A 13,118-nucleotide genomic window follows, 5' to 3' on the forward strand; every position below is an offset into this window, starting at 1 on the left:
AGTTGAGTTGAGTTGGGTTACCCATTTTAACATCCCTAGTATACAACTTGGTTTTAAAGTTACTCATAAACATGATCGTGACACATGTCAAATGTTTATATAAATATTTTTAACAAAAAGATATATATACTAATTTAAAAATAAATTAAATTTTCTTTCCCATAATCCAAAAACGAAAATGTATAAAATATTAAAAATGTATAACGAAAAACAAAAACTAACAAAACAATATATAATTAATTTTATATTAATGGTTATAATTAATCAACGACTTGCCAATTCACCTACGTACTACTAGTTAATCGACCAGAGAGCTAGACTAGTATAAAAGAGATAGTGCCTCCCTCATAATTTTTATATCCAAAAGACTAGGAAAAAGAAAATAACTTAACATATGGTAGAGGTTTATGAGTTCTGGGCCGTGATAGTTTCACTCATAGTGGTAAAGCTGTGTCACTGGATCTACCAGTGGAAAAATCCAAAAGGAAATGGAAAACTTCCTCCAGGATCTATGGGTTATCCAATCATCGGAGAGACTTTCGAGTTCATGAAGCTTCATGATGCTATTCAGTTACCAACATTCGTTAAGGAGAAATTACTCAGGTTATTGATTTATTCATTGGTTTCTTTTTTATTGTCGTAATTAACTTATCAACTACTTGTTTGACCACTACAAATGAAATATAAGTCAGCCCATAAATACATAAAACTTAATTATTCCTGAAATTTTTATAAGAAATGATTATGATAAAGTTTATCGATGAATTAATATTGTACTATAATTTAATTTTAAAAAATCCAAACATATCAGTTATATAAAACTGTGGATTTTCTTACTTCCTTATAAGAAATGATCGGATGTTTTTTTGTATATATAGTTGTATACTACCTGTAAAATATATTGAAATTTTTTTAAAAAATGATGAATGATATCTCGTAAATATTTACTTGATCAAATCTCTATACATAATCAAATATTTTTAGTTAACTCTGTCTTTTGATAACATTTAAGCGACAAAAAAATATTGAGAATGTTTGCTTCTTGAGAATAAGTTGATGACGTTTACTCCTAGCTTAGTAAATTTCCGTGTCTTACTTTTTGCATTTTTCCCAAAAAAATTAGACATGGACCAGTTTTTAGGACAAGCTTATTTGGAGGCAAAGTTATCATTTCGACTGATATTGGATTGAACATGGAGATCGCAAAGACAAATCATATTCCCGGTATGCCGAAGAGCTTAGAGCGGTTATTTGGGGCAACCAACTTGTTTGTGAATAAGGATACTCATAAACATGCCCGCAGCTTGACAAACCAGTTTTTAGGTTCGCAAGCTTTAAAATTAAGGATGATTCAAGACATCGATTTCTTGGCTCGCACACACATGAAGGAAGGAGCTAGGAAAGGCTGCCTTGACGTCAAGGAAACTGCAAGCAAGGTAAAAAAAAAGTCAATCCATTTTTTACAGTTTTTGTAACTCATAACAAGATTACATTCTCTCGTTTAATTAACAAATCATCCTATCAAATACATCAAACATTACAGATCGTTATTGAATGTCTTTCGAAGAAAGTAATGGGAGAGATGGAACCAGAGGCAGCAAAGGAACTCACACTCTGTTGGACATTTTTCCCAAGGGATTGGTTTCGATTCGCTTGGAATTTCCCGGGGACTGGTGTCTATCGCATAGTGAAGGTGCATATTTTTCGATCATCTAGCTTTAATATATGTATAGTACTGATCAATATGCATGCATAGGATTTGGGTGGAAAAATAGATGCGTGCGTTGTGTTTTGATGTTTGTCTCAAATAGCAATGACCGAAGTGCCCAAAGCTAGTTTAAAACATTACTACACAAAATCGCCATGCTTTTATTTCTTTTTCAATCTTTTTCAATAACATTCCCTGAGGGCTTTCATATATTCTTGAACTGAGCATGTATTTTTTATAGGCAAGAAATCGTATGATGAAGGTTATAAAGGAGACAGTAGTTAAAAAAAGAGCATCAGGAAAGAAATTGGGGGAGTTTTTCGAGACCATCTTTGGAGATACGGAAAGTGTAACTATGAGCATAGAGATTGCGACTGAGTACATATTTACTCTGTTTGTGCTTGCTAACGAAACAACACCAGGGGTCCTTGCGGCAACAATAAAGCTCATAAGTGATAACCCTAAAGTCATGCAGGAGTTACGGAGAGAACATGAAGGAATCGTCCAAGATAAGATTAAGAAGGATGAGACAGCTGACCTAACTTGGGAAGACTACAAATCAATGACTTTTACCCAGATGGTGAGTATCCCAACGAAACCATATATTATAACTTAACAAGGATGCAAATATATTAATTAACATGCAAATATATTATTAGATACGTAACTTCCTAAATATAATAATGACGACTTACCTACCGTTTACTTCCTCGCAAATGAATAAGAAAGAAAAATGCACGTTTAATACTTACTTATAGGCATGCCATTATCAACCAAATTAATTTAAATAATAAACTTAGCAATAATGCATAAATATATATTTAGTAAGAAAAAGTTATAAAATATACAAGTAATATACTTGTTTTTATTTTTATAACGAAAATATGAGCTATTTATTTATAAATGAGAGTTTAAAGTCAGAAGTACATGCACTTCCAATGTATTCCGTTTTGGTTTAGGTGATAAATGAGTCGCTTAGGATCACAAGCACGGTACCAACGGTGCTTAGAATAATTGATCATGAGATCCAATTTGGTGATTATACAATTCCGGCTGGTTGGATCTTTATGGGTTATCCTTATGTGCATTTCAATCCAGAGAAGTATGATGACCCTTTAGCTTTTAATCCATGGCGCTGGAAGGTGATTTTAATTTGATGTTCATCTTTTATTTTATTTTTACTTACACTAATCAAATTTTTAGGAATTTAAGCATGCATATATTAAACTAAAATTTCAGGGAAAAGACTTGAGCACGATCGTCTCCAAGACTTACCTTCCCTTTGGCTCTGGTACTAGACTATGTGTGGGAGCTGAATTCGTTAAGTTGCAAATGGCCATTTTTATCCATCATTTGTTTAGATACAGGTTCGTTTTTTCTCATTTAATGACTCTACGATTCAAGCCAAGTTTAACTGCACTCAAAGTTTTTTTTTACTTACGTTTATTACCTATGGTGTGAAGGTGGTCAATGAAGGCAGAGACTACTTTACTTCGAAGATTTATACTTGTGCTTCCACGTGGATCTGATGTTCAAATCTCATAAGACACCAAACAGGATAACTCTGTATAGTGTTATGAGAGAATAATAAAATTCAGTTTCTATACCTTTCACTCTTTCTCCTTATAACTTTTCATGTAGTTTTGGTATCATAGCCAATTTCGATTTTTCTAGTATTTGCTTTATAAAAAATATATGTTATTGAAAGAAAGAAATAAAAATTGTTAACTGCACAAAGTATTGTAGAATAAAATACCTGAGCACACGTACCAAATTTAATAATATATAGCCAACTACGCATATCTTATATTATATAAATCAGATGCATGTCCACATAAAAATAGATATTACAAGAGAAGTATAAAAAATTCCTCCGTCTGACCCCATCCACATAAAAACACAACGTGCTAATTACACGTTATAGAACAATACAAAATAATAGAGGTCTCAGCGAGCCAACAAACCTAAATCATGCAAATAATCTTAAAATATATACTAATCGACAAGAGAGCTCACTAGTATACAAAGAGAGAGAGTGCCTCCCTCAGTTATCCTAAATCAATATCTCCAAAAAGAGTTAGAAAGAAAAAAAATAACTTAAGATGGTAGATCTTTATGAGTTCTGGGCTGTGATAGTTTCACTCATAGTGGTGAAGCTGTGTCACTCGATCTATCAGTGGAGGAATCCAAAAAGTAATGGAGAACTTCCTCCAGGATCTATGGGTTATCCAATCATTGGAGAGACTTTCGAGTTCATGAAGCCTCATGACGCTATTCAGTTACCAACATTCGTGAAGGAGAAAGTACTCAGGTTATTGATCTTATCTATTGGTTTGGTTTTTGATCTTACCTACATATTTGACAACTACAATGAAATATTAGTCATCCTATAATATATAAAATTAATTAACATTGAACGCTTTTAAGAAATGATTATGATAAATTTTATATCGATGAATTTATATAGTATTATAAAAAAAATTAAAAATCTAAACACATATCTATTAAATAAAGAGAAATAACAAAACTGTGGATGTTCTTACTTCCTTATAATAAATGAGCGGATGTTTTTGTATATAGTTGTATCCTACATGTAAAACAAATTGGATAATTTTTAAAGAAATGATTAACTGTATCTCGTAAATATTTTACTAGATGGAATTTATATACATAATCAAATTTCAAAGAACAAAGAAAAATCGTAATAAATTAAACTTCTCTTTGGATAACATTTCAGCGAAAAAAGAAGAAGCAAGTTAAGGTTTGCTTCTTGAGAATATATTGTTGAAGTGTTTTTTATTTGAAAATTCCCACAATTTATTAAGAAAAAAATTAACGATTTGCACCCGAACATATCTAGTCCTCATAATCAATTCCTCCGAGTTTTATTAGTAGATTACCGTGTCTCAATTTTTGCATTTTTTTCCCCCAAAAAAAATAGACATGGACCAGTTTTTAGGACAAGCTTATTTGGAGGAAAAGTTATAATTTCGACTGATATTGGGTTGAACATGGAGATAGCAAAGACAAATCATATTCCTGGTATGCCGAAGAGCTTAGCGCGGCTATTTGGGGCAAACAACTTGTTCGTGAATAAGGATACTCATAAACATGCCCGCAGCTTGACAAACCAGTTTTTAGGTTCGCAAGCTTTGAAATTAAGAATGCTTCAAGACATCGATTTCTTGGTTCGCACACACCTGAAGGAAGGAGCTAGGAAAGGCAGCCTTGACATCAAGGAAACGACAAGCAAGGTAAAAACAAAAAGTCATCCATTTTGATAGTTTTTGTAGCTCATAACAAGAGAACTTTCCACTTAATAAATCATCTTATCAAATTCAAACGTTACAGATCATTATTGAATGTCTTGCGAAGAAAGTAATGGGGGAGATGGAACCAGATGCAGCAAAAGAACTCACACTCTGTTGGACATTTTTCCCAAGGGAATGGTTTGGATTCGCTTGGAATATCCCGGGGACTGGTGTCTATCGAATGGTGAAGGTGCATATTTTTTGATCATCTACCTTAACAAGCATGCATAGGATTGCATGCTGTGGTTTCAGGCTTTGTTCCAGAACCTCTTGGTATTTAAAAAGTAATAATACTAAGCATGCATAGGATTCGGGTGGAAAAATATATGCGATTGTGTATTCATGTTTTGTCGCAAATAGCCAGGGCCTATAACCCTTTTTCAAAAAAAATATTACACAAATATTTAACATTCCCAGAGGGCCTTCATTTTGTCTTGAACTGAGGAAGTGTATTTTGTGATAGGCAAGAAATCGGATGATGAAGGTACTAAAGGAGACGGTACTTAAGAAAAGAGCATCAGGAGAGGAATTGGGGGACTTTTTCAAGACTATCTTTGGAGATACTGAAAGAGGCGTGAAAACTATAAGTTTAGAGAGTGCCACCGAGTACATATTTACTCTGTTTTTGCTTGCTAACGAAACAACACCAGCGGTCCTTGCGGCTACAATAAAGCTCATAAGTGACCATCCTAAAGTGATGCAAGAGTTACAGAGAGAGCATGAAGGAATTGTCCGAGATAAGATTGAGAAAAATGAGAAAGCTGACCTAACATGGGAAGACTACAAATCAATGACTTTTACCCAGATGGTGAGTATCCAACAAAATCATTTCTATCATCACTTTCAAAATTTATTTCAATTGTAAAGCAAGACAATAATATACTTAATCAAAATTTTAATAAGTCAAAAATTTCAAATTAAATAACAAAACTTAGATATAATAAACATTTTTTTTATTTTTATGTAAAGAAAATGTTAATTTATTTTAAATAAAATTACTCTCATGACTTACATATATGTCGTTTTGGTTTAGGTGATAAATGAGTCGCTTAGGATCACAAGCACGGTACCGACGGTGCTTAGAATAATTGATCATGAGTTTCAATTTGGTGAGTATACAATTCCAGCAGGTTGGATCTTTATGGGTTATCCTTATGTGCATTTCAATGCAGAAAAGTATGATGACCCTTTAGCATTTAATCCATGGCGCTGGAAGGTAATTTAAATTTCATCTTTATCTTTTAATTATTCTTAATTTACACTAATCACATTCTTGGAATTTAAACATGCATATATTAAACTAAATTATCAGGGAAAAGACTTGAGCGCGATTGTCTCCAGGACTTACATTCCCTTTGGCTCGGGTTCTAGACTATGTGTAGGAGCTGAATTTGTTAAGTTGAAGATGGCCATTTTTATCCATCATTTGTCTAGATACAGGTTCATTTATTTATCACTTAATTACTCCACGATTCAATTTAATTTTAACTGAAGTCAAAGTTTATTTTATTTACGTTTCTATACCTATGGTGTGAAGGTGGTCAATGAAGACAGAGACTACTTTACTTCGAAGATTTGTACTTATACTTCCACGTGGATCAGATGTTCAAATCTTAGAAGACACCAAAGCTAAATAACTTTGTTGGTTACTTGGTTATTAGAATGATTGTATTACATTGTACTATGTTATGCGATAATAATAAAATTCAGTTTAAAACATTTCTTTACCTTACACTCTTTCTCCTCAACTTTCCGCACCAAAGTCGTTGCTAATTGATATCCTTTGGTTCCAAAAATGGAAAGTGTTGACTTTGTGGGGTTCATGTGGTTCACCTCCTATGTGGTCTAATGTGTCTTCATGTTTCCATATGAAGCATTGAGGCGAGTCCAACTGAAAATAAGGAGAGCTTCCTTATATGACTCCAAGTCGCCTGAGACGGATGCAGATATCCAGGATTTTTAATGGTATCTGGATCTGGATTCTTCGGATATATGTTTTTGATATCCGGATCCGAATGCGTGGACAGCGGATTTCCGGACGTCATATACCCAACCAAAAATTCGTAACCCGACAGATATTTGGATCCGGAATTAGATCCAACAAAATTTCTTAACTTTTATACTATTTGGGCTTTTGATAAGTAGAATATATTTTTGTAGAGTTGAAACTCTCGGTGTCCACCGGGTTCGAATCAGTTCTCTTCGGATTTTGGATTCTCGTGTTCATGGATCCGGGATCAAAGATTTTCAATCATTCCGACAATTTTAAAAATTTGATTCCGTTTAGTATTATTTGAATTGTGATCGATTTAATTATTTGAATGTTGAATGTAGAAGTAGAAGACATTTCACCCAAAATGGTGAGTTTGTGCCATAATCATATATATGGTCACAAAAATCACACATTAATATATCAATTTACTCATAATCAATTAGTTTTGAGTTTTATGTCCATCAATCATGATATATATAGTAGTTTAAACAAAGGGTAATATTAAGCAATAGCCAAATTTGACATCATAATAAAGAAACTAACTATGTGTCAGATTTTTTTGGTAAATGACTCTTTTTGTAGTGGAGTAAGGGTGGAAAATGAGAGAGAAGACGAGAAAGAAGATGTTTCAGTAATTTTATTTGCTTTTGCGACAAGATACTATTGCCCATAGTCATTTACTCTATTCTTATTGATTTCATGGTTATTTCTTACATATACTCTTAAACGAATATGGTGTTTCATTTCAGGTGATAAATGAGTCTCTTAAGATCACAAGCACCGCGCCTACGGTGCTTAGAATAACTGATCATGATTTCCAAGTTGGCGATTATACAATTCCAGTTGGTTGGATCTTCATGTTGTGCATCTATTGAATTAATGATATACGCTTAACACTTAGTATAACATGCATGGTGGTCGTGTAATTATCCCAAAACAAAAAAAAATGATTCATCATAAGTTAGTGTACGATGGGTGAGGTAGAATTGATTTTAAATTTAAATTGACCAAACTCAATATCTATATCTTTTAGGCATTTTACGTCAGTCTTGTACAAGCCTTAAAACAACCAGACCCATGAACCGTGCCTATTGGTTAAAAACTAAGAAAAAACATTGAAGGAAATCTACACTAAACACTTAAATTATCATGAAGTAGTTATTAGTAACTGGAAAAACAAATTGACAAAACAAATAACCATATAGAGTACAAACAAGATCAAGGTAACATATAAACTGAATTAACATGGAACTTGAAATGATTGGTCACTTTATTCAAATCACAACGAAAAGCGAAAGCCAATAATTAATTAAATCCAGCGTAGAGCAATTGGTAGTAGTCTTGTTTATGCCACGACCGGGGGATTTAGGACGGCATAAGCAAGCAACTCTTGGTCATCGACAAACACGGACATGTCTTCCTCAGGTAAGCTTATCCATGCTTCTACACCATCACCTTCTTTTGAATCAATCAACACGACACCCACCATGTTGTCGTAAATGGTATGTGACGCGTATCCCACCCAGACCGGACTACCCGATCCGAAGTCAACCTCGTAGAAAGGCTTTCTGCACCAGCTAGACATTATGTATCGGTCTATCTCCGTTGACTCTGACACAGTTTCCGCCATCAAACTCAACAAACTCTGACCAATTGTATTGCCTTGAAGACTCTCTTTGATCATCTCGTTGACTCTCTCTTTGTTCTTCCTGAATGTGGCCACGATTTCAGGGATCTCAAACTCGCTCTCCGCGTCTTTCTTGAGAGAAAATCCGCTTTGTAGGTTACCAATCACGTCTTTTGGCGCAACACTAGATGGAATCCTAAGTCGAATGTCCATGGCCTGCCACATGACGGCTTGCCTTGGAATTAACAAGTTAGAGCGTGAGGAGTTTCTAGCACATCTCCAGATAAGTGACATGATAGCTTCAACACGTGTAGGCACAGGGACGCTTTCGCTAGCGGCCTTGTGTTTCAGCTCAGCAATCTTAGAAGGTTCGAAGACGAATCTTTTGAGTACGTATTTACTTGTGATGTTAGAATCGGAATCCGTTGATGGGAACTGTTCATACATATGAGAAGGAGGAGGAGGATAAATAGTCGTTTCAGCGAACTCGATAGTACTGTTTGACTTCCCTTTGGCCGTGGTGGTAGCCCAGTCTTTTACAAAGGTAACCAATGAGGCTATATCACAGATTTTGTGAGAGACAGAGACAGAAACCGCCACTCCTGATCCAGACCCGAAGAAAGTGACCTTGACACTCAACAACGGCCAGGCCGCTGGAGATTCTCCAGCAGCTAGTGTCGGGAGGAATCCCGACAGGGAGTCAGTGTTGAGGTTTCTAAGGAAATCAGGAAGAAGGAGATCGGTGCGTGCCTCGGTGAAGACGGCTCCTTCGTCGTTACAGCTGATGGAAAGGCCTTCTATTCGTCCAGCTAGTGGATAGAAGCGTGAGAGAGTCTCGGACAGAGAGAGTTTCAGATTTTCCGAGAAAACCTCCGAGGACTCGGTGATGAGATCGTAGAAGAAGATCGTCGACACGTAGATTCCAGGACAATAGAGATCAAGGATAGAGAGCTGAAGGCGATCACGAGGTGATGGTGAAGCAGGTTTGATCACTTCTTTCCCGGTCACCTCTAGCTTCGCTTCCATCGTCTTCCTTTAAAAGTCAACGGGTTACAAGATTGAAGTATTGAGGAAACTTTGACAAGAGGAGAAGATGGAAGAGACAAATGGATCAGAGATGTGTCCTTTTAAACTGGTAGTTGAATCGTTGATACAAGTTTCAACTCCTATCCATGTGTCCACACTAGGAACAAAATTTAATTTAAGAAAAAATAAAGTCTGCTAACAATGTTTATTTAATTCATTCATATTAGTAAATTAAATAAAACTTCAAATGCTTAAAATAGACGACTATGTAATATTTAATTGGTGATAGTAATATAATTCGACTTCTAAACAAACAAAAAAAAACATATATTGAAGATTGATTTAATTGTATTTAAAATTTTAGAGAGCGTTTATGAATTATAAAAGGGGAAATAATTTTGAAATATATAGTTATATATATAGAAATAAAATAAAAAATCAGAAAGAAAATATAAACGTTATGAGAAAGAAAAAAGAGCAAATGATAGTGGCATATACCAACTGGTAAAACTTCTAAGAGGATTGTTTGTTAAAAGTCTCACATCGAATATGAGACTGAGCCCTAGTCCAAAAATTACTAAAATGGTCAAAATGATTTGTTCAAAAAGGGGGTATGGAACCTCACTAAAATAATAGTGGTTGCATTTTAGTAAGTGAGGTTAGACTAATGGTTGAATTTTAGTAAGCCAAAAACTTTCCATCAGTAATTGCTAATTGGATCAACTAAATGCCATCACACAAAGAAACTATTGCTGAAATTGAATATTGATATTATCAAATTTTGGTATATCTCCAACAACCATAGTCCTCAACAAACATAGAGTAAGTCTAGTTCCTAAATTTTCAATATCTAGCTGTTTTTTTCTTTTCAATATCCAACTTAGTAAACACATTGTTCAGAAACACGCCAAAAAAAAAAATCAACACATCTCAAACCATCATTATCCAGAAGGGTACAGTAAATCCAGTTCCTAGTTTTCGATTTCTAACTTCAAAAATGCTCTCTTTCTACATACACTTTTTTACAAGTCTCTATCACAGAATCGGAACATGTGGATAGAGCAATGGTTAGTAGACTCTTTTCCCCGACCACTCTTTGACGTTCCTCGATAAATCCGAACCTAATGATCAATGAACACGACGAGTCATTTATACAAAGGCAACAACAAAATGTGGTTTCTTCTCAGTTTGCTTCCTTGAAAATTTAGCTGTTATATACTAAAAGGCCTTTTGTAAGGCTAAAAGGCCAAGCCTTTGGGCCCATTAACATCACCGTTTATTCGAAACGTATGTTGTTAAGACTTGAGAGAAGTTTGACGGTGAAAAAAGGAAAATATTTACATATATATAGTAAAATTAAAATAGTAGAAAGAAAAAAATCAGAAAGCTACGAAAGAAAAAAAAAACAATCTAGCAACAGAAGAAGCTTCGAGAAGACGATGGCGACGGAGACGAACGAGAATCTGATAAACTCCTTCATCGAGATCACTTCTTCATCAAGAGAAGAAGCTAATTTCTTCCTCGAAAGTCACACTTGGAATCTAGACGCTGCCGTTTCAACTTTCCTCGATAACGATGCCGCCGCAGCCGCCGAACCAAACCCTACCGGGCCACCACCACCTTCTTCTACTATTGCCGGTGCACAATCTCCTTCTCAATCTCACTCTCCCGATTACACTCCGTCTGAAACCTCTCCCTCTCCTTCCCGATCACGATCTGCTTCTCCGTCTTCTCGCGCTGCTCCCTACGGTCTCCGATCGAGAGGCGGTGCTGGAGAGAATAAAGAAACTGAGAATCCGTCGGGAATTCGGAGTTCTAGGAGTCGTCAACACGCTGGGAATATCCGTACATTCGCCGATCTGAACCGTTCTCCGGCTGATGGCGAGGGCAGTGATTCGGATGAAGCTAATGAGTATTATACCGGTGGACAAAAGAGGTACAATTTTCAACAGATCTGATCATAGTTTGGAAAATACTTAGATGATAATACTGTTGAGAAAGTGAATTAGGGCAACATGATCATGAACTTGAGCAATGTGCGTAGATCAATGATAGTTTAGGGATTGACCATATCTTGTGTATGTAGCTGAATTGTCTTTCTTGAAATTCTTATATAGCTGGAGAAAGTGTATGTTTGTGTCGCTAATAGAGTTTTGTTTTTGGATTGTGTAATGTGTTGTAGTGGGATGATGGTACAAGATCCTAAGAAAGTGAAAGATGTTGATGAACTTTTTGACCAAGCTAGGCAGTCAGCTGTAGACAGACCTGTTGAACCATCAAGATCAGCTTCTACAAGCTTCACTGGAGCTGCGCGTTTGTTGTCTGGTGAAGCTGTTTCGTCTTCTCCTCAGCAACAACAGCAAGAGCAGCCTCAAAGGATTATGCACACCATCACTTTCTGGTTGAATGGTTTCACTGTTAATGATGGTCCGTTAAGAGGGTTCAGTGACCCTGAAAACGCAGCCTTTATGAATGTAATGTCCAGATTTTCTCTAATTAGTAACTACAATTCCATGGAAATCAAGCTTGATACTTGTCTTTACTCACTTGGATAGTCTTTGAATCCCTAATATATATGTTGTCTTTTGCAGAGCATCTCAAGGTCAGAGTGCCCCAGCGAACTCGAACCAGCAGATAAGAAGATCCCTGTTCATGTCGATCTGGTCAGGCGTGGAGAAAATTTCACCGTAAGTCTCATTCCCATCTATCAATAATAATCTCGTTAACCTATTCTCTGGAGAAGCCACTCATAGGATTCTTTTAACGTCTGTATCTTTTGACTCACAGGAACCACCAAAGCCTAAAAATCCATTCCAAGGTGTAGGAAGAACCCTAGGAGCCAGCGGATCTGGTTCAAGTTCAGCACCACAAGCTTCATCTGCCCCAATGAACGTAGCACCAGCACCATCAAGAGGGCTAGTTGTAGATCCAGCAGCACCGACAACCTCTATCCAGCTCAGATTAGCAGACGGAACACGCCTTGTCTCCAGGTTCAACAACCACCACACTGTCAGAGATGTACGTGGGTTTATCGACGCTTCTAGACCCGGTGGCTCCAAAGAGTACCAGTTGCTAACCATGGGGTTCCCTCCTAAACAATTGACAGAATTGGACCAAACCATCGAGCAAGCTGGTATAGCTAATGCCGTCGTCATCCAGAAATTCTAGACTTACATAACTCATCCCTTCGATTTATGTCTCTCTTTTTTTTTTTTTGCTTTTGTGTTTTTGAACCTGATCGTTGACTTTAGTCTCTAACTATCTGGTCAACGCTCTAGAGGCTTTGGATTTTCGTAGATTTATCAAACTCTTTTCTTCAGATTTATTAATAACTTTAGCAGTTTAGCTTTTGCATAATTTATTTATTTCTTCAATCGACTAGCTACTACCATATCTTTTAGAAAGAATAATCGAAAAAATATTATCCAATGAGCAAATTACTTATATCCTTGG

The 13,118-nt window shown here is 35.8% G+C and overlaps 4 protein-coding genes and 1 pseudogene across 10 annotated transcripts; 4 read left to right on the plus strand and 1 right to left on the minus strand.

Moving 5' to 3' along the window:
• Window positions 1–306: 306 nt before the first annotated feature.
• Window positions 307–3,469, plus strand: CYP702A5 (cytochrome P450, family 702, subfamily A, polypeptide 5). Of its 3 annotated transcripts, NM_001084925.2 has the most exons (8): window positions 320–603; window positions 1,124–1,224; window positions 1,324–1,436; window positions 1,544–1,693; window positions 1,950–2,288; window positions 2,668–2,850; window positions 2,955–3,075; window positions 3,172–3,440. In NM_001084925.2, the coding sequence occupies exons 1-7, from the start codon at window positions 395–397 to the stop codon at window positions 2,958–2,960; spliced, it is 1,101 nt and encodes a 366-aa protein (NP_001078394.1). In that variant the 5' UTR covers window positions 320–394; the 3' UTR covers window positions 2,961–3,075; window positions 3,172–3,440. The 3 variants fall into 3 exon arrangements, with proteins under 3 accessions (NP_001078393.1, NP_001078394.1, NP_680695.2); NM_001084924.2 differs by having other exon boundaries at window positions 307–603; window positions 1,124–1,436; window positions 2,948–3,075; window positions 3,172–3,469; NM_148329.2 differs by having other exon boundaries at window positions 357–603; window positions 1,124–1,436.
• A 250-nt stretch (window positions 3,470–3,719) lies between these two features.
• Window positions 3,720–6,749, plus strand: CYP702A6 (cytochrome P450, family 702, subfamily A, polypeptide 6). 4 transcript variants are annotated; one of them, NM_001341036.1, is made up of 8 exons: window positions 3,735–4,019; window positions 4,650–4,962; window positions 5,060–5,209; window positions 5,483–5,827; window positions 6,053–6,128; window positions 6,192–6,235; window positions 6,332–6,459; window positions 6,557–6,749. In NM_001341036.1, the coding sequence occupies exons 1-8, from the start codon at window positions 3,811–3,813 to the stop codon at window positions 6,654–6,656; spliced, it is 1,365 nt and encodes a 454-aa protein (NP_001329488.1). In that variant the 5' UTR covers window positions 3,735–3,810; the 3' UTR covers window positions 6,657–6,749. The 4 variants fall into 4 exon arrangements, with proteins under 4 accessions (NP_680696.2, NP_001329488.1, NP_001329487.1 ...); NM_148330.3 differs by having other exon boundaries at window positions 3,720–4,019; window positions 6,053–6,235; NM_001341037.1 differs by having other exon boundaries at window positions 3,764–4,019; window positions 6,053–6,235; window positions 6,332–6,749.
• Window positions 6,750–7,761: 1,012 nt separating this feature from the next.
• Window positions 7,762–7,872, plus strand: CYP702A7P (annotated as a pseudogene). Its single transcript has one exon.
• Window positions 7,873–8,153: 281 nt separating this feature from the next.
• BIA1 (HXXXD-type acyl-transferase family protein) lies at window positions 8,154–9,830 on the minus strand. The gene has a single exon (NM_117628.4). It carries the CDS (start codon window positions 9,663–9,665, stop codon window positions 8,358–8,360), a length of 1,308 nt encoding a protein of 435 aa, NP_193275.1. The 5' UTR covers window positions 9,666–9,830; the 3' UTR covers window positions 8,154–8,357.
• Window positions 9,831–10,972: 1,142 nt separating this feature from the next.
• Window positions 10,973–13,052, plus strand: PUX5 (serine/threonine protein phosphatase 2A 55 kDa regulatory subunit B prime gamma). The gene is made up of 4 exons (NM_117629.4): window positions 10,973–11,601; window positions 11,848–12,139; window positions 12,257–12,352; window positions 12,453–13,052. The coding sequence occupies exons 1-4, from the start codon at window positions 11,105–11,107 to the stop codon at window positions 12,831–12,833; spliced, it is 1,266 nt and encodes a 421-aa protein (NP_567463.1). The 5' UTR covers window positions 10,973–11,104; the 3' UTR covers window positions 12,834–13,052.
• Window positions 13,053–13,118: the final 66 nt, after the last annotated feature.

The sequence above is a fragment of the Arabidopsis thaliana genome, chromosome 4 (assembly GCF_000001735.4).
Source record: "Arabidopsis thaliana chromosome 4, partial sequence".
Classification (NCBI taxonomy): Eukaryota; Viridiplantae; Streptophyta; class Magnoliopsida; order Brassicales; family Brassicaceae; genus Arabidopsis; species Arabidopsis thaliana.